General features: G+C 32.7%; 1 protein-coding gene across 3 annotated transcripts in view; it reads left to right on the top strand.

The window, feature by feature from the left end:
* Window positions 1–1,750: 1,750 nt before the first annotated feature.
* Window positions 1,751–22,981, top strand: part of LOC136987127 (neurogenic locus Notch protein-like) — a 39,379-nt gene continuing 18,148 nt past the window's right edge. For 2 of the 3 annotated variants that reach the window (XM_067284797.1, XM_067284798.1), the window contains exons 1-5: window positions 1,752–2,043; window positions 13,677–13,755; window positions 20,561–20,835; window positions 21,170–21,365; window positions 21,448–21,581. In XM_067284797.1, the coding sequence (XP_067140898.1) occupies window positions 1,971–2,043; window positions 13,677–13,755; window positions 20,561–20,835; window positions 21,170–21,365; window positions 21,448–21,581 (757 nt within the window). In that variant the 5' untranslated portion in view covers window positions 1,752–1,970. Of the gene's footprint in view, window positions 2,044–13,676; window positions 13,756–20,560; window positions 20,836–21,169; window positions 21,366–21,447; window positions 21,582–22,981 lie in introns of all 3 variants that reach the window. The other variant, XM_067284799.1, reaches the window with a different exon arrangement.

Genomic DNA, 22,981 nt, shown 5'->3' on the forward strand with positions numbered 1-22,981 from the left:
TTTACATCTTTAAATTCCATTAAATTCCTTAATGTTCTAATTCTCACCAGCAAAATATCAAGTTATTTTTTTTTCTTCTATGGTAAAATATTTATTGTTTGCCCTCATAAAAATGCACAATAAAGGCGTGTTATTAACGTAACCTAAAACAAGGCATTGCATCTTCTAAAAATCTTTAAAATGTGAGACATTGCCTTAGGAAATTATCCCTCATTAATAATTATATAGTATGTTTCTCATATGTATAATTAGAATCTTACTTTATCAAAATGATATTTTTAGAGCCAGCATTATGATCTAATACTTTGAATAACTACAATAAACAATTGTCTAAACTAATGGCAATACCATATAATGTGTCATATAACCCGATACGCAACGTTGATTGAGAGTGTGAATTTTCCACTCTACTTAAAGCATTTACGATAAAACCAGACATGGCCATGTGGCAAATTTATGAAGATAAAATTCATAAAAAAATACCCTACTAATAATTGCACTTAATGGCATTATCCGTAAGACACATAAAATACGGTTTACTTCTGTTATTCCAAGCGAAAACGCTGTGTCATATAATTTGAATTTTTCAAATTTTTAAACCGACGAATCACGTATCAATTGTTATCGATTTCGTCCAATCTCGTGTCGATTTAATCGTCGCCCGGAAAGCGGGTAGAAACGTATTTTTAAAGTGGTTTAGATGGCCATTTAGGGGAAGAACTATTATGCTAATACCGTAATATGCTATCTAGCAGGGTTTAAAGTAATGACGTAACTGTTAGCAAAGCCTCCTCTCGACTAATAGGTCGGGCAAGTGGTCTCCCTCCAGAATATGGTTCTGCTCAATTTTTTTTCCTGGCCTCAGGTTGTGTTTGTTCATCAGTACTGTGTGCTCGAGTAGAGCCAAGCTTACAGAGGGCAAATTATATTACTTGCATCATCTAATTTAGTTTAAATAACGCCAAAAGTTAGTTTATTAGGTATTAAAATGAAGTTATTTCGGATGATAAATATTTCAAAGCATGTAAATTTCATATACATTTTACTTCATTAGCATCAGGGAATGGAGAAAGTTTTGCAAAAATATGCCCAGGGCCCTACGCGACCATCGAATTAATATACCGTATGAAATTTTATGATAATTATCGGTGGAATATCATATTAGAACAAGGATCCTTACTAAAATCTGGACGGCCTTGTAGTGACAACACTCGAAATACATCACGAAATAGCCTGAGAACGCGCCATAATTATTCCATAAGGATACTCGACATGTTTCTGGTCATCCTTGGACCCGAAATATTTTCGAATATATTCGTCTTCAATCTGTGTGTCAATTTTTTTGTCGCATGTTTACGTGTTATTCTTTTTTATATCGAATTTTACGAATATCATTCGATAAATTAGGTGTTTTTCTATTGTACTTTCGTGAAAGTCGTGATGACGAAAAACAAACGACCAATATGGCACAATACTTATCTGTCCACCCTCTCGTCTGTGCGTGTTTACAAGACCACCTGCCTTTGACTACATTCCTCGAGTCAGCCGGACTAGAGAACACTAGGCGGAGTGTTACGCGCGCTCCAGTACAGTACTTTGATCTCACACAAGTGGATGTGTGCACCTCGCAGAAGATAGTGCGTAAACTTAATTGTCTTAAACACTCGAGATTATAATACAAAAGGGAAATATTTATTTCCTTTTAAGATATATCTTCTTATCTTTTCGTTGTGGTTTAGCGTAAATAGTCGACGACGCCAGGATAAAAGTTTGTGATAGACCAGACTGGCGGATGAACACCACCAGTAGCGTATTCGTCGTCAGATGAGAGACAACAGGTCGGAGTTTTGACGAGTTGGTTGTGTGGATTCTGTTTTTGTGTTACTGTGGATATTTGTGGTGTAACTTTTTGGTCATCCTTATGTGTCTCGTAGAAGGCAACAATTGAGGATTTTTCTCTGGTAGACGGGATGAGACACAGACTTTGGTTTCGTCTGTGCATCTTGGTCCAGTTGGCCGTCTATGGTTTTCAAGTAGTGCAAGGTATGTATGTCTTGGGTAGGAGGGTCCTCTCTAGTGGTCCCCGTAATGGCCGTTTGGTGATGTATCCGAAGTGTCTAGCAAAACGTAGCATTTAATTTGTGACAATTGACGCGTCCGCTCGTACGAATTAAGGTTATTTTTGTAAGGGTTATCGACTCTTATCGATATAAATTCGTATATACTAGAGGCTACGTCGATTTTTTTTTCTTATGTAGTTAATTTAACGGTATCGTCGCTTATGTATATTACATAGAGAATTTTAAGAGAATTACTTGTGCGTTTGTGATTTTCCCGCCTTAGTGACTGTCTTGCTTCTCCCAATTTTCTTCTTTTGTAACTCGATCTTCTCCTCCAGATGGACCCTACTATGGTGTCAAGTGACACCTTATATAAAGTTATTGATTGATTAAGTTGTACCCTAAAGTAATATACAATATATGGGTCGCTTGTATGCCCCATTGCTCATCGGTTTCGTTCCCACGTTATTGGTTACGCGAAGCACGCATCGTATTTAATTTAATTTAATTATTTTTTTCGTTTTAGAAGCGAAGTTGAGATAATTTGGCGCGTGCAAAAGTCGAAATTATTTCGATAATCTTTTCCATTTTTTTTTTTATTATTGTTAAGATTTGATAAAGTTGCGCCCCTTCCTTATAGATAATATACGAATCTCTTATCGGAGTTTTATCACTTCGAAGGGCTTAAAAACCGCATAAAGTAAACAAATTTCCACTTTTATTTGTTGAAAAAAATACAGTATTATTATTAAATTTCTACCAAATTTTCTAGAGCCGCCAAAGAGTCGAAATTCGCATCTTTTTCGATCACTAATTTGATAGTTAATCCGTGCATCAAATTCGTGCTCCTTGGCTCGGGATTAAGTGGTGTATTTTGTAGTGACGTCAGCTAGACGAAAATGCGTTCGGTTTAATGATGAGAAAGGCGCACTATCTTTAATTTAAAGTCCGAGTTAAATCGTTTCAATTGGAATGAGGACACATGAATGATGATGTTTCGAGATACAGATGACAATAGTTGAGCGCTCAATTAAACAGGAGAACAATCGGACCACTAAATTCCAAATCGGTTTGGGTCGGTGGGTGTATGTATTCTCTCGAATCTTGTAGCTTATTATACCCCCTCTTATTATTTTTTCCTATCGATAATAAAAATTTAACTGGTTAAATTATACATATATTTGTATTATGATCTTTCATCGTAATTTGATCGTGGCATTCGTGAACAATCTCGGAAATTCTACCTTAAAATTGACGTTTTCACGCTTACGTGCGTGTGTTTAATACGTTTTTGTGTTTTTAAACATTTAAAAATGTTTTATCTACGATGATTGGCTGATTTACATGAAATTTATTTATTTTTTTCAAGTTTAATTGTACGACAGTAATGACGTAACAACGGGAATTTATTTTTCATTATTACGTCATCGTTGTTTTTTTTTAAATTCGAATAATGAAGACGCAATAATTTAAAAATATTTCGATTATTATCCAATCATTTTTATTCGTGCACGGATGTGATTAGATTTAAAAATTTGAATATTTAAAACTGCTTATGATTGGCTTATCTAATTCTGATGTCGTGATGCGTTACAATGAGAATTTAAAAAAGATTTTCGAATGTTTAATGATTTGTGACTGGTCGATAATTGATTACGTTTCGAAGGGCATCCAATCACGAATTAAGTTCTATCATATTAAATATATTTTTAAAAAATGGCGCCAAATTATTTACCCATTTATCGGATAAATGACACGAGCAATCCTCGTCATTGGCTGAACGCGATCACGTGTCTATATTCAAAAATTCAAATTTCAGTTTAACGGTAATGACTTAGATTTCCATAACGCTTCTAAGCACCTGTTGAGCTATAGAAGCAGATGTATTATATTATAATGAGCATAAAAACACTGTTACAACACTTAGTTGTTTCCTAACAGATTAGTTGTAATAAATACAGTAGCCAAATTGTAAAAATTAATTTTGCAAGCTTAGTGTATATACTACACGAATCTGGGTTAAGCTTTTATTACTAAATAAAAGCAATAAAATCCTTTTAACATTTGGCGCCCTGTACGCTTTATTTTACTACATTCCGCCCGTTGATGTGGCCTATAAAATGTTACGTATCCAACACAGTAATTACCGATCGACTACGCCCCGATACTTTGCCTGTATCGCTCCGTGTTTCTCATAGGAAAATGCTCTTAGATTCGTACGACAGACATACAGACGTACGGTATCTCTTAGCTTTATCGATTGCCCTTTTTTGTTTGTTTTCGAACGGGGACTCTTATGATTTCTCATTATAGTAAAACAATAGATTTATTAAAACTAAACACTAGCCCCAGTTTACAACGGAAAATGTTGCTCGTATTGCTTTAACTAATTGCTGTGTTGTATCAGGAAGGGAGAAAGCATTACTTTCATTATAACTGAAGCACTAAATTACGTGGGATGATATGTTGCTCTATATATTTTAATTGTGTAATTTTATACGTAAATATATATATACAGGGTGTCTCAAGTCTATTGACTGTTTTGTGTATTCTAGGAACACTTACGAGTGTGAATCGGTGTGTTCTTTTACAGAATTGCTGATAAACTCTACGACAGTGGTTAACTTACTTTGGGCCACCATATATATATATATACATAATTGAATGGCAGTTTTCTTTTTATAATAAGTAACTCAGTTGTAAACATGTATATGTTACACGTATCAAGGCTTTCTTATCAGGGTTTCAAGCCCCCAAGGCTCATTTAATGCCCATTCAACTTTAGATTTGTTAAAATTGAAGCACTAAAACTGATTTTAATGCACCATTTTTATGTATTGCTCTATCAACCGGGTTTACTGCGTAGGGTCTTATCAGTTACTTATTTCAATAAGGTTTATGAGGCTTAGTTAAGTAGCCATTAATGCTACATTTATGTAAACTAAGCTCAGCCTTGTTGACATAAGAATGGCATTGCCTTATTGCCTTGTGGGTTCTTGTGGTAGCACTCGAACAGAACTCGTTATTAGTGTAGTGCACGCTCTGTAGGACTTAACAAAACGTTGAACAATTAAATTTAAAACAACTCTCTCCATTCAAGAGAGACACATCTTTTTCTTGTATTTCTTGTATCAACAGATCTTTCTGCCGATTGGCACAACTTCTTTAAGGTTAAAGAATGCATTTATTATTTTTATTGTTCTCTTAAGGTTAATCAAAAAACAAGAAGATTATTTATATTCAAGCAATATTTATAGTTTGCACTGATACTTACACAATTAGCCTTATATCACTTATTACGCTATGAGATATAGAAGTAAGTGGATGTTTGTCAGTAAGTCATTGTCCTGTTCACGTAATGTTTCTGTTATTCCCTCCTTGTGGCGTTACGCGGGTATCAACTCGTTGCTTATCACCTTTATCTTTTTCTTTTTTAATTAATTAAAGGCGGAAACTCTACCTCGATATTTAGATATATATATGCCCTGAAAGTATCTATAAATATAGATACATAAAATGGGTCAAAAACAAGAATCGGTTTTAGGTATTTATGAGAATTTTACCGATATTCAAAAAATGGCCGATATCGTTCTTTTCGTGCTAAACTATAAATAAAGTTATTACAATATCAGGAAGGAAAACCGAACGAGGAATTTCTGATATTTGTTCTACTCGAATCCATTTATGCACCAGTTTGCATCGATATTTATGTCGATATGAGAACGTGCCAAGTATTTTGAGGGCGTGGAATTTGTTTATGCAAATCGAGTTTTCGATTATCCGTGTTGTTTTTCTAAGCCAAGCGTTGTACTTAATGAAGGCTCGTGTGCCAATAAAAGAAACTTATCGATAAGGTACGTTCTAGGATTTTGAAGCTATCAGGAAGTTAACAGTTTGCATCTATAATACAGAAATTAGTTTTTTTCATAAATGATTAATGAAGATGTGCCATTTTAAATGTCGAAGTCGTTATTAGTTTATACATCCGCATACCCTAATAACGACTTTGACATTCTCAAAATCGAGTTTCCACCCTTTGAAGGCATTTTAAAAGTGGAGTTTCCACCTTTCTAAAGACATTCTAGGAATCCAGTTTCCATGTTTTCTATTCTGATAATCTAAGTTTTAACCTTTAGAATTGAATATAACCTTTGAAAACATTCTAAAAATCAAGTTTCCACCTCAAAATACATTTTAAATAATCGATTTTCCACGTTTCAGTTACAATCATTAGTTGTATTCATAACACAAAACATAACAGTATAGAAATTCGCTTATCCGTTCCGTATTTTTAGCCTATTTATTTCACCATTTTACACAACAACCAACCCCGAAATATTTTAAGAAAGTTTACAAAATATATCCCCAGACAAAACGTCTCCAAAACTATTTAACTACTTATGGATTTATCCTGCATGGCTTAACAAGGATAACAGCAGCTCATGCCATACGAAAAGGTGCAGAAGATACTCTTATTATTGGCTTCTCCCGGATAATCCCTCACCCCTGGTACGGTTTATGGGTTGTATTTTTATACAGAAATAAATCAGCACTCTTAAAAGTACTGAGAAAGAGGTTATAGTATCAGTTTCTACTATCGTTTCGTCTGTAGAATCGGGCTAATGATTGCAGTTTTCTCGTCTTTCCTAGCCATTACGTTACGCTAAGAGATTCCTCCCCCCGTCGGTTCGGTAACGGTGATGATTACGATAATAAATTTACCCCAATTTTGATTGCGGTATAAAACGTAACAATTAATTTAGAACTGATTTGGGTGTCGCTTCAGTCAGTTTCGTTCCGATTTCATCCGTAAGAGGCATGCCTTCTTGTATATATATATATCGTTTATCTACTGTGACAATTAATGCGTTACCTGATTGACTCACATGAGCAGCAGTGCGCACTGGGCTGAGGAAGTGTTTGGTGTTTGCGGAAGCTGAAGGACAACGAGCGTGGGAAAGAATAACCAGATGGCTTATAAGCCGCAACACATAACGGAAATCATCGGGCCTATAGGCTCTATAATATAATTAAAAGCTTTTCGCTACAAAAGTCAACTGCGCCCTTAACTTCGATTGTATGTAAATGTTTAATGCTCTTAACTCGTGTCTTTTTTTTGTTTCGGCTTACATTTTCGTGCTGAATTATCGAAATCCTCAAGCCATTGTCCACGTTGGGAGCTGAGGTCACGTCTTGTAGGTGGGGAGAGAATGTCACAATGGAGATTGCAGACCGCTTGTCTTGCCCGGGGTTAACTTTTTTCTTTTTACTTTTTTTCTGAGCAAACAAGTTACTGGATGCATTAATATTTTTATTGTTAACATTAGAAGATGAGATACATTTTTATAATTAGTACCGCATTTTTTTTTATTATTATTATCGTTGTTGCATTTTTAATGACTATGCAGCTCGTGTAAAACGTCCTTCGTATGTAATTTCGACCTTGGTATAGATTTTTAAGCGATAAAATTAAGTAAAAAAGTTCTAAAATGAGGAATGATAAAATAAATTATATAGAGTTAAGAGCATTTTAATGAGAGATAAACCGGAATTTTATAAAAATAATTTTCTTTTATCGGTAGATTCCTGAAATAATTTATGGCGCATTTTTTCTAAGGAAAGATTCCTGTTAAAATAATGTTTTCTTTATAAATATAATGAAAAAATGCAATATATATTTTTTTAAATCCTTAAAAAAATCTATTTTTTATGGTTTGTTTTTGTAGTAAAGTAGAAAGGAAGATAAATTTCAAGCCTTTTTTTGCTGCATTGTTCTTTGAGCTGTTCATTTTTTAATACAGAAAATTGCTTCTCGATTATTTGCAGATTAAATTTAAGGGGGAAAAAAAGATTAAAATTTTATGACCATTTCTATTAGTGGATAATTTCATTTAATGTATTTCCTACTTTTTAAAGAGTTATAAATGAATTATCTGGAATCGATTCCATTCTTTTTTATTGAGATTTTCTTATGTATAATCATTATCTGCATAGTGGTAATAACATCAAATGATTTTACTTTATCAGTTTTTATATTTAACTGTCTGCAATTGTCTGGTAACTTCTCCAACATATATTTATTTTCTAATGATTATGATCTGTAAAGAGTATTAACCTAATTTTTTAAAGTGGAAAAATGATTGGGTATATTTATAAATATTAATATTTTATCAATTGTTTCAAATTGTTAAATGTCTTAAAGGTGCTAATTTAACATCTGGACTACCACATGTTGAGATTTAATCTAAATTATTTTTTCTTTCTGTTTTTTTGCTTCTAAAGCTCTTAAAAGTATAACAAAGAAGACTATTTTTGATGGTATTTGTTCAGTTTCTGTTCACATCTCCCTCTTCTACGGTTGACAGTTGTTTGTTTTTATTTTCTCAAGTATGGGCACTGCCTGGTACATATCATATTTCTATTCTATCTGCCAATGTTTCATGATTGTGACAAATGGTGACATATGAAGAGAAGGGACTCAAGTGGAATTTGAACTTAAATAGACCATTTCTGATTGGTGACCATTAAAAATCTTCTTTCTTTCTTACTTTTTAACACATTCTTTTCTTCAAATATATAATTTAATTTTTTAATATACATATAAATCTTCAGTAATTTATCAATTAAACTATATCCTGTAACTAAGCTTTTGTGTGTATCCTGGAGGCAAATTTATGTTTCTTCTTTCAACTCCCTTGAATTCATTATATATAATTCTAGCTATTCATGAATATTCAATTTCTAAGACTCCATTTTTACATAATATATAGCTTATTATAATTACGTACAAGCATTACAACCTGTTCTTTATATATATATTTATACACCTTTTTTTCTATTCTTTTGAAACATCCAAACAATTGACCTTTCTAACCTGATTTAGGTGCAGGCAGAGGAGAATAAAAGTGCACTTTGTTGTGTAGAAAGGGACAGATGTTACCACCTATTCCTCTTTAATTGGGAGTATCCTCTTTAAACATTTCTTCGGTAATTATATTCTTCGGCTATCTCTTACAGGTGTATCAAAATATTTAACCTCAAATCAGTATAAATTTGCAATTTTTAATAAGAAATAATTGCCATAAAAAAACATAACAGATAAAAAAATCCTGTCATTCTTTAGCATAAAATGTGATTAATTCATTTAATTATATTTTAATTATTTTTGTACACTTTTAACTGAAAATATAAGTTTTAATTACTTAAAAGGCTAGATATGGTTTAAAAACTATTGCAAATAGGATTAAGTTATAGAATGAAAGATGACTTTGTGCTTTGTCATTGTTATTAGTCATAATCATTAATTTATGATCTAACCTAAGGTCTTTTCTATCATCAATCAATGCATTTATGATAGTTCAGGCACTAGTAGAATATATTTTATTGAGAAAACAATCCATGATAGTTTTTTTTTGTACAGTTAATTAAATATATAAATACATTTATTAATTTTATCAGAATTTATTTTACTCTATCTCTGCTACTGAAATATATATACACACACATTTATTTTTGTTTTGACTGGTTAAAACAGTTTCGTGTTTCTACAGTTAATGATTTTTTTTACTGTTGATTAACTCTTTAGGATATGAACTAAAAGAAGTATAACAAGAGAAAATACTTCCAAGAAACACTTAAAAGAGTATAATAATAGTAATAATAATGATCATTGTTACCAGTTTTTCTCTGTTGTTGCATGCAAACTGTCATTGGATGCTATATTACTACAATAAATTTTTAAGTTCTCAACAGGTTATTTGCTTGTTTTTATGATAAATGTCTGACTTTTAAACATTTTTTTTTCTTTCTTTTTATTTTTAATGTTCCTGTAAATAATTATGGCTTTTTTAAGTGTATAACTCTATAGCTATTGCTAAAAAATAAAGCACCTCTTTCACATTTTTACATTAATCATGTTTCTGATATGAATAATAGAAATTTTATCAGCAATTCTGCATGCATATACAGAAAGTGTGTGTGTCCCTCTTTCCCACATAAAACAATATATCAAATGGAGCAACATGACTGAAATATATTTTAGTCTATTGTCAACAGACCTTGACACGTGAATGAGAATATATTTTGTCACTTTCAATGCTGTCACATTTTTTATTCATAACATAAATATACTATAACTATGCAAGACACACTACACAATCTGATATAGTTTAAAAAAAGAAATATTTCTAAGTATTGAAAATATAAAAATCAAGCCTAAAATAACTTTAATGACATAGCATTTATTGCTTTAGATATGTTTTATTTGTTAAAATAATTATAGTGAAGTTTTAAAGTCATTATAAAACCAACTGGTAGACAGTAAAAAGAAATAAGAAAGGGTCTTTCCTTATACATAAAAGTAATAATTATATATTACTCCCTGCAGTACAGTTTACCAAATACCCCCTATGATATCCTATCCTTCTTAGGAAGTTGTCCAAACAAAGAAGAGAGATACCATTCCAGCTGGAATTGAAAAATAATAATGGTAAAATGCAACATAATTTAAGAAGAAAATCTCTTTTGTTGGAAGTTGCGGCTTGGTTTCTTATTAGTTTCCGCATTAACCCGAACCGCCGGATTGAAAAGAAAGGGCAACCAATAGTTTGTTGCTGTATGGACTTCTCCATTAATAATAGAATGGGTTTGTTCTTTACAAAAGAAAAAAAGGAGGATGAATTTAATCTGCAGAACTTATTCCTAATCATGTTAAGGTGAGGAATAGAGTTTTTGAACAATGTTAAGTGACTGGTTCTTTTCAAAGCTTCAAAATCTCAGCTGAATACCCTTGTTTACTGGTTTTACTTTTATGAAGTAAATCTTGAAAACCTTATAAAAATTCTTTTCAATTTTTGGATTAGTTTTTTGTTATTTCTAACCTCTAAACCTCTTTAGAATTGCTTAAGTAAGAACCTTTTTCAAAAAGCTATGAATATTATATAAACATTAAGAAATATTTTCAATTACAGTGTCATATGCAACACCAACAAATAAAATTGCACGATTTAAAAGTTTGAAATACGTCACGAGCGCGTGCGAGATGAAAGTTCAAATACGTTTTTTAATTATAAAATGTAAATTAGAATTTGTTATTATTTAATAATTTTTGTAAGTTAAAAATAATTATTTCTTATTTATTTCGAGGAAGCGTATGGCATTTAATATATTTGTGTATAGTAACTTTAGCGAATAAAAAAAAAAAAATGGAGAAAGAATTAGAATCTATTGTACTTATTAATGTTAAATTAAGTATCAAGACTATTTTAAACAGTAGCATTAATTTATTAATAAAACAATAATAAGTGCGAACTAGTTAAATTAACAAATAAAAATTAGTCGGCGCCATCTTTGAAATTGTCTGCTTTTTCATCAGCCGCTCGCAATAAAAATTTCCGCGTGCAATTATGAAATTCAAATTTACTTTTCCATTGAATTTAATATATGACAGATAAATAATTTATATAAATTAAAATAGATTTATATATATATATATATATATATATATATTAACGAAAGCTATTTACGTCACTCGTAAAAACAAAAAAAAAATACTTTTGTTTTTAATGTTATTCCGTAAATAAACTAGTAAAAATTAATTTTACTTGTTTTTAAACCAAATATTAAGAAAACATTTTAAATACAAACAACAAAAAGAAGCACTAATTTAATTATAACCAATAAAAAAACGGGATGGGGGAAAAAATAAGTGCGGACTAGTTAAAATTTAATTTAATAGACGGCGCCATTTTGAAATTATCGTCTGCTCGAAAGGAGGTTGATTTTTTCGGTAATTTAAGACGAGTTGAAGTGCAATTTATATAAATTTAAGATTATCATCATTTTTTTTAAATGTATAAATTAATTAAGATACATAAGACTTCTCGGAAATGCCGTATGATAAAATAGGTCATGGTTCTCTTGATAAAGCAAGTTGAATTGTCTGTTATGGTAACTTGATGGTCAGGTATTCGCTTACGAAAAATATTCAATGGATTCTTCTAAACGTACATCATAAACAGGTTGATAATCCAATTAAAAATAATAAAAGTTGATATTGTTATTTGTTAGGATACAATTGATATTTCAATGTCAAGAGTCAGTTGAACATAATTGAAATTCTTTCTTGCTTTATTAATTAAAAACACTACTTAACAGCTACAGGATTTTTTCTACTTTATCACAATTACCATCAACAGCATGTAAATTTATACAGTTATTCATATGGTGAATTGCTAAAATGAAGCAATTTTTAAGTGTATAAAATGTGCAGGAATTTTTTTTTTAACTATCTCCCTCCTGTGGGCACTAAGAGGGCCCTTTTAGCAAGCCCATTATGGGTTCGGCCAGGTTCACAATGGGGAGGCTAGGTGGGCCCACATATCCGGATCATACCCGAAAATTTTTCGGGTTTTTTGACCCGTCCGGATTCGATCCCGGGTCCTCCAAGATCTAATATAACACAACTTCTTTACAACTCATACACATAATTTTGTGTTGTTGGTGAAAAAAGTATAATTTACACTGTAAGAAAGTGAATTTGTTTTTTCTTTCAAAATACACGTTTAAGATTGTTATTCTGTCATCATATGAAGTGATTAATGAGAGTATTGTATCCTATAGTCTAAAATGATATCCCCGATATAGCGTTAAAACCGATTGCTGTTCACGTACAGTACATTTACACGAAATAGTTTATTCTGAACTTTTTTTAAATGAAAAGTATTGTTTGAAGGTTACATTAAATTATCTCGAAGCCGTTTATCTATGAAGCAAACGATAATATCTTGCTGAAAAGCAGAAGCCGATTATATATATATATATATATTTTAAAATCTAAATCACTATTTCCTGAAAAAAAATTTTTTTTCTCAAATATTAGAAACTATTGTCTTTCAGTTAATGTTACTTTTAAAATTATAGTTACATTTTAAAAAGAAAATAAGGCTGAATTTCCATTTTATACTGGTTTTTACAATGATAAGGCCTCCAAAAGTAACGGAAATAAGTTAAAAAATTGGTGGAAAATACAGTTTTATACGTCCGTGAATGTTTAAAGGTAGAGTAAAGAAGAAAAAATACAGTTTTATCGTAAGAATGTACTGTACAGGTTTACCGTTACTCACGATTCGTTATAATGAGGTTTCAGATTTTTGTTTAGATATGTCAACATATATCAACTCTAATGCAAACAAAATAGCATTTGTATTATTTATATATACATTGTTATTTTAGAATTTAATTGTAGAAAATTTATTTTTTAAGAAGTACATTGTAAATCACAATACTTAACAAGTTGAAAGTTTATTTCATTTATATATATATATATATATATATATATATATATATAAGTATATATGTGTAGGTGTATGTATGTATGTATATATATATATATATGTATATTATATAAAAATTGTACAGATGTTTAGCACAAAAGAAAATTAAAACCATTCCAGACACTAAAACGTCTGTGTTAAGTAACATGGTTTAATTTTACACGTAGTTCATGGCATTAATAAAAGCAACGTTCTTCGTATATAATTATTATTATTGTTTTGAAGGTAATTTCGTATAATAATACTGTAAGGAAAATTAATATGAATTTGTTTTTCTTTGCAGCCCTCATATCATGTTCTCCAAATCCGTGCAAGAATGGAGCTTCTTGTGTGTCAAATCCAAGGGGAGAGTCATATTGCAAGTGAGTAACCATAAATCATTCGTTTTTACACATTAAAGTTATTTATAATTAACGATTACACGTTAAAGTTTAGTCAAGATAATTAATATGGTTCTAGTTTGTTGCTAAGAGCTTTACTATTCTGTGTTGTGAGTCGCATCCGGTTCTCTAGCGGATGGATTGAAGTAGTCATCATTTAATAATGTCGACGCGTGTTTTACTCATCCTGGCTGCCCCAACAATGTTGGGTGAAAGAGCGTTGGACTCGTCAACGTTCAACGCTTCATTTCAACTACCAAGTTTTATTGTTCGTTATGCGATAAATAAGCCAGCTTTTGTCACACATACAATAATAATTTTTATACACGTATTTTAAAACACGTATTTTATGTAATTAATTGTTAAGGCCGAATTTATAAAAATGCACGACTATAAAAATATATCTTTGGAACAGGTTGAGATTATGCAATTTAGATTAATGTGCACCTCAGACGAGTAGTGTATATACACTGACATAAAGCTATCCATTTTTCAAATGTGGTGTTCTTTTAAAGTCGTTTCTCCCGTACCCAGCAAGCGTTCCTTTAATACTTTACTTGGCATAAAGAGAAGCGGTCATACAAGTCGTGGGAACACAGTCCGACAGGACAAAGAGGATAGAGTGCTGCTTCCATTCTTCATCCTCTTCTTTAATCTCCAGTTGTCGGAGGCGATTCTTTGGGGGAGCAGTGTCAAGGTCATCTTGAGGTGAAAGTGATTGACCAGGTGGACCATGTCATGACCGACTGCCTCTTCGTCGTGATATTCTCAACGTCACGACAACCCTGTCCACGCCTCCACCAGTACGTGATAAGATTGAGACCCCCGTGAAATATCGTGGATAGCATCTTATGACCAGACAGATAGGTTAACTTTTTTTTTGGAGTAGTCTTCAATTGAATTTAGCGCCGTTTTGCAAGCTGTTTTGTTTTATTTTGATTGAGATTATTTGGTGAAGTCATGACGAGTTTTATATAAAACTGGTTCACCTTGTTCCACTCTTGCATTATGCTTCCTCGCGCTAATGAAGGTCTCTTCCTTCATAAAATCTTACTAATTGTAGTTGCATTTAGTGTTTTTTCTTTAACCCACGTATTAATCAACGTTATACATCTTTTTTCAGTATGCGCAATTTATTAATTTTTAAGTTTTATTAAAAATTTCTTTTGAAAGCGACTTCAGAATGTAGAAAGCCATAATTTTTAGTATGACTCGTTGCACCTTGCTTCCCTTTCAAGTTGGTCCATTGTTGTGCAACTTCAATCTTTTGTTAACTTGGGAGTATCGAAGGACCTAGTATGACCCTTATGGGAAAGTTTATGTTTGAATGTGACGGAATTTAAAGAATTTTCTAGTCTACTCGATCACGCTTGTCAGGAAGACGAAGGGATATTTTATGCTCGGCTGAAAGGAGATGGGAACCTTAATGGTTCTGATTTATATACTCTCCACGTATTTTCGTAGCAAGCATTGTGCATCTTAATAAATAGATCAGCCATTCTATCCGCGTATTGTATTTCTTGTGTACTTTTTTACTTTGTTTTTGATCCTGGGATTTCGAAAACCTTGAAGATGAGATTAATGTAGGGCATCAGGTCTGAGCCAGAATGATAGAACTTTGCAATCATTGTCCTTGGAACGATGTGCACCCACAAAAATCGTGACGTTGGGTGGGTCGTGAGCGTGACCTGTTCTGTGGCACCGAAAGGGAAAAACTGCTGAAATTGGAGTCTCGACCCCATCGCTTTCTCCGCCGACCATAAAGGTTATAGGGTGATGCGGTCACCTTGCTCTAAACTCATCGTGGGTTGTCGACACGAGACCGGATTTACTGACGTAACCGGGAAGAGAGGACGTTATTGGATAATGGCTGATCACGTGCACACCAGAAGGCCCCATATCGTATGTTTAGGATACGTGAGAGAGCGATGTAATGTATGTAATTAGCGGTCTTGTCAAAGTTACGGGAAAGGTAATCAGATCTGAAATATCTCGGAAGGAAAAGTTGTTTTACCTTTTCCTCCGTCCACCGTTAATGGACGGGATATTTTTTTTAAAAATTCGTTCTGCAAGTGTTAAACCCCCTCAGGCGAATTTAAAAATCTTAAAATGCACCATTGTTAATAATCTCCTATATATCATACGGATTCCAGAAGAGAGCCCGTTAATTTTAATTTCAAATTATGTTTCCTAGAATTTCTTACCGAAGATCTTTTTTATTTTCTTTCTTGTCGAGTGCTTACATAAAGAACCCACTCATACGAAGGTTAATGAATATTAACAAGAGGATTTTTACTATAAAAGTTATGCTATGTAAATGTCTAGTTTTGTATAATGGTTCCATTGATGCTACGATCGTGATATTAGGATATTTTCATCAGTACTGTGTGGCAAAACAACTTGACCCGCATACCACTCAAACCAGTTTCCATGGATCCAGTTCTCAAGAAGTCTCTCTTGGGAACGCCCTAGTTTGCACGGAGCCTCATATAATCTCTTAAGATACTCGTCTGTATTCCTAGTTTTGGGTGGAGTATCAGGTGAACAACCGAGCTAAAAATGGATTCTTATTATTGTTGCTTTATATTCTTTTTAAGGATGCAATGCTAAATTAAAAATTAATTTCATTTTTTAAAACACGAATATAAATATACTCTAATAGTTTACAAACACGGAATTAATTACAGTTGGACGTGCAACAACTTTGAGTTTGGATAGATATTTTTAATTGAAAATAAAGAAGGAAATAATGATTTTTTTTTTATTCAAATCATTTTTACGTATATAAGAGAAGAACACGAGTCGCACAAACAAGATAAAAAAATATCCAGTTGTATATGGAGTTTTTTTTTCTTTTCTTGAACTTAAACTAATCGCTAAAATCTGGTCAGTTTTTATTTTGCTTCTGGTATAGATGATGATTCATTATACTAGATTTATTTTGGCACTTGATAATTGTGTCAAGCCAGTATATTGAATATAAATAGTTTTTGTTTTGCACAAGTAAATAAAACCAGATGGTAGTATATCGGTATTCAGTAAGTTCTGTGTGTCTCGAATTTTAATCAACCATTATAAATATGTTTTATAGTAGTTTGCCAATTATAACAACATGTGAAATCCTTTCAAGTTCCTCTTGGAGATTTATAAACAAGTTTTGAATTTATAATAAGGTTTTTGTCGTAAATTTATTTTTATAAGTGGCATGATGTAATCAATTCGACGAATTATTCTATTAACTATAATTTTTAAACATATTATGTTTATTATTATAATAAGCCCAGTTAATAATAATACGTCTGTACGTTGTTCCTCTAAAAATCAAATATTTTCGTCATTTAAATCGTAGATTCGTGCGAATAAATCACGAAAAATGTTAAATATTAAGTGAAAATCTTATACGGAAATTTTCGCCAAACAAATTACAATGAAATTTAATTTGTTCGTGTATAATTTTAATTATCAAACATAATTATAAATTAAAGAAAGGAAATTGCATAAATTTAACTATCAGATTAAGCAATTTCATAGTTTTCATTAGTATAAAAATTGCAATTTGCTACAGCAATGAATTTTTACGGTTTTGTCGGGTTTTTTTTCTTTTTTTAATTGAAAAACTTAATGTTAAAGTGTACTTAAATACGAGAAACAGTTTCCCACAAGGCTATTTTATTTCCGTTATTGTTATTTTCTTTAATTTTATTAACATTCGTTGATCTATTAGCTTTATAACGGTTTTAAGTATCAAACTTTTATAACCCTAGTATAATTTATCGTAAAACGTTCGGAAGAGATAATTCACCTTTAATTGAGTTAAAATTGATTACTAATTTAGTAGATTGATTATTTTATTACATGAAATCTGTATTGTGTTATTACATCAGATACCATAAGGCTGACATTGGGCGTCGGCTCAAGACTGAGGCTACGGATAAGGAGAATGTCCCTTATTCGGACCACACCCACTGCCATCACCATTAAAAACTTCCCCCTACGAGAAGGTTAGGTTGTTCCCATTAGATTTCCAGCAACCGCCCACAACTGTCATTTTTTTTTCTTTCTTTCGGTGTTGTTTTTTTTTCCCTTCCTTCCCCTGACATTGAAAAGCTCCAGACTTGCAGACCGTACACACGAGTTTCATCCGAAAATTGCGGAATGCAGTTTTTTCGGCGCGCGAATGTCCCCCGCTGCGTAGTTTAATGCGTTTTTGGACTGTTTGCAAATGCAAATTACTAGATGCAGATGGGATTGTTTCGTCTGGCGAGATGCAATAAACGCAACGGTCAAAATGAATGATGTTCGCAGCTCGGGACACTTATTGAATTCAGTCTGGTCGGGCCTCCCTTGTCGGCTTTCAAAGAAGAAGAATCTGGCGCCGACTTGATCCACGTCATCATCTTGCAACGTATTGCCTCTGGCTGTCTTCTTTGTCATCGCGGGTAACCGGTCCTGTAACAGCATTTGCGCATGCTCGTACCGAAATTGGCAAGAGGTGAAATCGTGGGTTACCTTGACACGAAAATATTATATAAGAAAGCATGGTCGGACTTCGTGATCCCCACTCCTCTTTTACAATGGTTCTCGATAGTAAAAACACTTAAATGCTTATTTTAAGGTTGTTTTTTGAGGTGATATTGAAAAAAAGAACTGTCCCACTTGTCGATATCTCGAGACAAAATAAAATTATCGTAAAAAATAGGTCGTAACGGGAGCGTCGTTTTTCCCCTCGGCCGTATTTACCCTAAGGGGATGACGCGATATCATCGTCGTCATCGTATCAACGGCAATCAATAAACCCCCCCTTAAGAACAGTAAAGAATAAACATCGCCCAATTTTATAGGGGTACTAGTTTGTTACATGAGCGTAGCTAAATGCTGTCCGGAAGCGGACAGAGTCCTTGATTAGTGATGGAATCTTTTTTTTTTCCTTTTCCTATCCCTCCGCACGCCAGCTGTTCCCGCCAATTCCTTCAAGGTCCCTACACAAACTGTCTTTGATAATGTGGTCGCCTCGACACTCCTATCTAATTTATCCTTGAATCTTATGTATTGTTTCACTTCAGATTTTATACGCTTCGATAAATATAATTTATGTATCAGATACAATTTACTGTTAAGTTCGGATCGTTTTTTTCTTCTTTTTTTTTTTCGTGTTTTCCATCCATTAGTACTGACCAGTCAGGTATTAGGGAAGTTTAAACGATTAAGCGACGTGTTGTTAAATGCATCACTTAATGACCCACTGGCGGTTAGTGGCTACATGTGTGGTGAGGGGGCCCATCTCCGGTTGGATGTTGCCCCCGGACAAACCCTATCTAATCCAGATAAACGGAAACAACACCAAAAACTGATATTCCTTGTAGTTACAAATTAAAAAAGGCTGTTTTATCACCAAATGCGGCCTTTCTTAAAAAGTTTTAACGTTTCGAAAACGTTTTAATTGGCTCAAAAATTTATTTTATTCACGACCCACTTAAACATCCAATTCCTTAATGGCAAATGAGGTCATAAAGAAGATAGTCAGGCTATTAGTATCCGCTTTCAAAGGGAAAAGTCCTTAACGAGTCTCGATTACTCGCCTTTAATTATAATTTATAATTGAATGTAACATGGAGTAACCCACTATGACTCTTTTATTTTCTGTAGTAATAGAAGAAACGTGATTCACTTGATAAATTGGGATTCTTACTACATTCTTGGGTCGAATTCCGTCTGCTGCTAACAATTACTAGATGGTGGAAAGTTATTAAACAAGTAGTTCACATTCTTTTCACAAATTTTTTTCCCCTTCCCTTAGTCCTTAGAAGACTTCTGATTTATTCATCCTATCAAACTATACAATAAGCATACAATTAAGTTTCGCCCCCAAGCACTAGGACAGCAATTATCATACAATCTTTTGCAGTTGTTATAGAATCAAAGTATTGTTGCCACTAGCGAAATCCTACCATGTTCATGACCCTGTTTCCGGTATGACAATCCATTATTGCCAAACATCTCTAGCTGTCATTTCTCCTTTTTTTGCCCTCCTTATTTTCTTTAGTTGCCCATCTGTTCTGATTCGATATTTATTTTAATAAGTTAAATTAAAAAGTTTCTGGCCCTAATCCTGCTCATAAATCTATCATAAAATAGCGATAAGTCTTAAAATTTAGCGAATAAATTACATGTATATTTGCGTATGTCTGTGTGTATAATGTAAGACCACTGTCGATAAAATCGAAAAAAAAAGAGGAATTTAAGTGGGAAGACTCATTTTAAAAATCTCGAAGTTGGAATTTTCTAGCAAAAAGTAATTAAACGACCATAAAATGTTTATTCAGGAGCCGTCTGAATATCAATTAAGCTCAAATCTATAATCAGTTGGACATTTTCTTGCCAAAATCATTCAACCGTGTGAAAATAGATGGGTTGCTGATTTATGCACTTAGACGACGTTCATAAATAATTAAACTGGTTGCAACACATGCTATTAAGAAAAAGCGGGGATCAATCCTCTTAAAAATTGTCTGGGGACTCTTTAAAATTTTTAAGTGATTAAATTTAAATAAAAATTTAATAACCCGTACGAAAAAAATTAATGTGGAATGGAATAGATTGATACATTTTGATATTCGAAACTCCAAATTAAAAAGTAATATAATAATAATCTTAATTAACTTTTTATTTTATTTAAAAAAAACTTATTTTTCATTTAAATTTATTTAAAATACTTCTGTAATTAGTTTCTCGAACGGATTTTAAGCTTATTATTATTATTATTTTTTTAATTTAAAATATTCTGCAGTTGTCCACCGATGTACGTGGGAGAATATTGCCAGCATCTAAATCCCTGTCACACGGGACCGGGACCTAGATGTCAAAATGGAGGAACGTGTAACGTTCAAATGAGTGTGACTAGTGGGCCAGCCTTTTCCTGTTCGTGTCCTGTAGGTTATTCAGCATCACTGTGTGAAATAGCCGTTCCTAACAGCTGCGATAGTGATCCTTGCCAAAACGGTGGTACCTGCGCTCTCATAACCTTGGACAATTACACCTGTACTTGCGCCGCAGGATATAGAGGTAAGTGATTGATCCTAATTTTTATGTACAGGATAAATTTACTTTTCGTCCAAACCTGATCTATAAAATTATATCGCGGGTTTAAAAAAATTCCATTTTTTCGGTTTTTTTTTGTTTTCTTGAAAAATATTCCTGTCAGTTGTAATTAAGAGATAAAGTAGTTTAACAGATTTAATCTGCTTTTTTTTAAATGTCGTGAGGTAAACTCCGACATCTATATTTTATCTTAGTTCTATATATATATTAGAAGTTCATTAACTTAGTTATATTCATTAGTAGTTTGGAAAAGAGTTTTTCTTAAAAGCTAACAGGTGTTAAAATCCTAATTTGTCAGGTCATCATTGCCAATTAGTGGATCATTGTGCTTCCCAGCCTTGTCGAAACGGTGCCACCTGCCATTCCGTTTTAGATACTTATCGATGCACATGCGCCAAAGGTTATACGGGATCTCAATGTACTAATGACATTGACGAATGTCAACATAATCCCTGCGTCCATGGTAAATGTGTCAATGCGGTTGGGTCATACAGGTGAGTTTTTTTTGGTTATTCATCACTTCGACTACATTTTTTCCCTTCGTATTTACAAGATTTATGTTATTTCAAACCGCAGGTGTATCTGTCAAGTTGGATATACGGGTCAAAACTGCGAATCGCTTTACATTCCTTGCGATCCTAGTCCTTGCGAAAATGGAGGAAGTTGTCAACCTATCGACTCCCTAAATTATCAGTGTTCCTGTACTCCTGGTTGGTCGATTTTCTTCATCATTATAATATATATATAATTACGAGTATTTTATAATAATGAGATATTATCTAATCTAGAAAGATAATACAGCTTTGTAGGTCACTCATTTTTAATGTACAAGTTGGTAATCTTTTTTGGTAATCTTTTATACGTAACGTATGCAAGTGTAGATGGGTGTGTATTAAATACTATACTCATTCTTCATTCTTTCCGGTAATACAATAACTATACAAACAATTCTTGAAAGATGATAGCGTTTTGATTTTAAAAAACAATATAGTAATTGTCAATATCAATCATATCGGAATTCTAGAAGTCATTTCAGGTGTCAAGTTTATAAGTAATGAGTAATCGAAATAAATTTTGTAGGGTGGGAATGATTGCGAAAATAAAGCGATTAAATCCATAACAATCACATTGTTCTTTCCTAATTAGGAAACAGATGTTAATTGTTTGGCTTTGAACAGATTTTCCTTTGTGATAATCTCTTCTAAAGACTAGAAATTATAAGAGAAAATTGCCGTAATGAACAATGCTTTCATTCAGAATGTGTTAATTGTATTTTTATCTTTTTCATTTAAAAGTAAACACGGAGCGGCATCCTGTTCCGAATAAGAAGCTAGTGTGTTGAAAGTGTGTAATATGACAGAGTTCAATATAAGTTCGTAAGTGCACTTTGTACCGTACAAAATCGATTTTATCTTCACAGTTATCTCAAATATAAAAAAATGAACAGATAGTGTACTGTATATATATAAATAAATACGGTATATTATTGCACCGTTCAAGTAAAAGATATAATTTTCCGAAATTGTCCGATTCCTCGAGATATGATGTTGCCCTCCTTGATATATATTGTTGTAGCGCTTGATCGGTTGTAGTCGGACGAGTTTCTAGACGATTATAAAAGCTGTTTTGGATTCCCCATTGTTTGTCAGACGAAGACAGGTCAAGAAACCTTTTGTTGCTCTCGCGATTTTTGCAACCGCCGTAAAACACTTCTTTGTTTCGAAATAGTTCGATCTTATCTGTCAACTGGTTATATATAAAAAAAGGGATGACTGATCAAGATTGGGAACTCGGAATAAAGGAAGGAAAAAAAAAAACGCGATTGATAGACCTTCTTCCTATATCTTTACCTAACTTGACAGGTTTCTAAAACGATTTTTTCAAGCGATTTTTTTTTCTTTCTTTGCATTTAATTTACGCAGAGTTATTTATTTGAGGGATGCTTTCCATAAAGGAAAAGTTAAAAATACCAGTATTTTTATTTTATGGCGAGGCCATCACATTTGAAATATGAATTAAAAAGACCGAGAAACGGTTAATATTTACGACGTCGCCCTTTCGTAGCTCGCAGCAATTTTCGTGTTTTTCGATTGCCCCAGGCAAACCTTGC

Source organism: Centruroides vittatus, unplaced genomic scaffold, assembly GCF_030686945.1.
Source record: "Centruroides vittatus isolate TY-2023 unplaced genomic scaffold, ASM3068694v2 scaffold_1478, whole genome shotgun sequence".
Taxonomy (NCBI): domain Eukaryota; kingdom Metazoa; phylum Arthropoda; class Arachnida; order Scorpiones; family Buthidae; genus Centruroides; species Centruroides vittatus.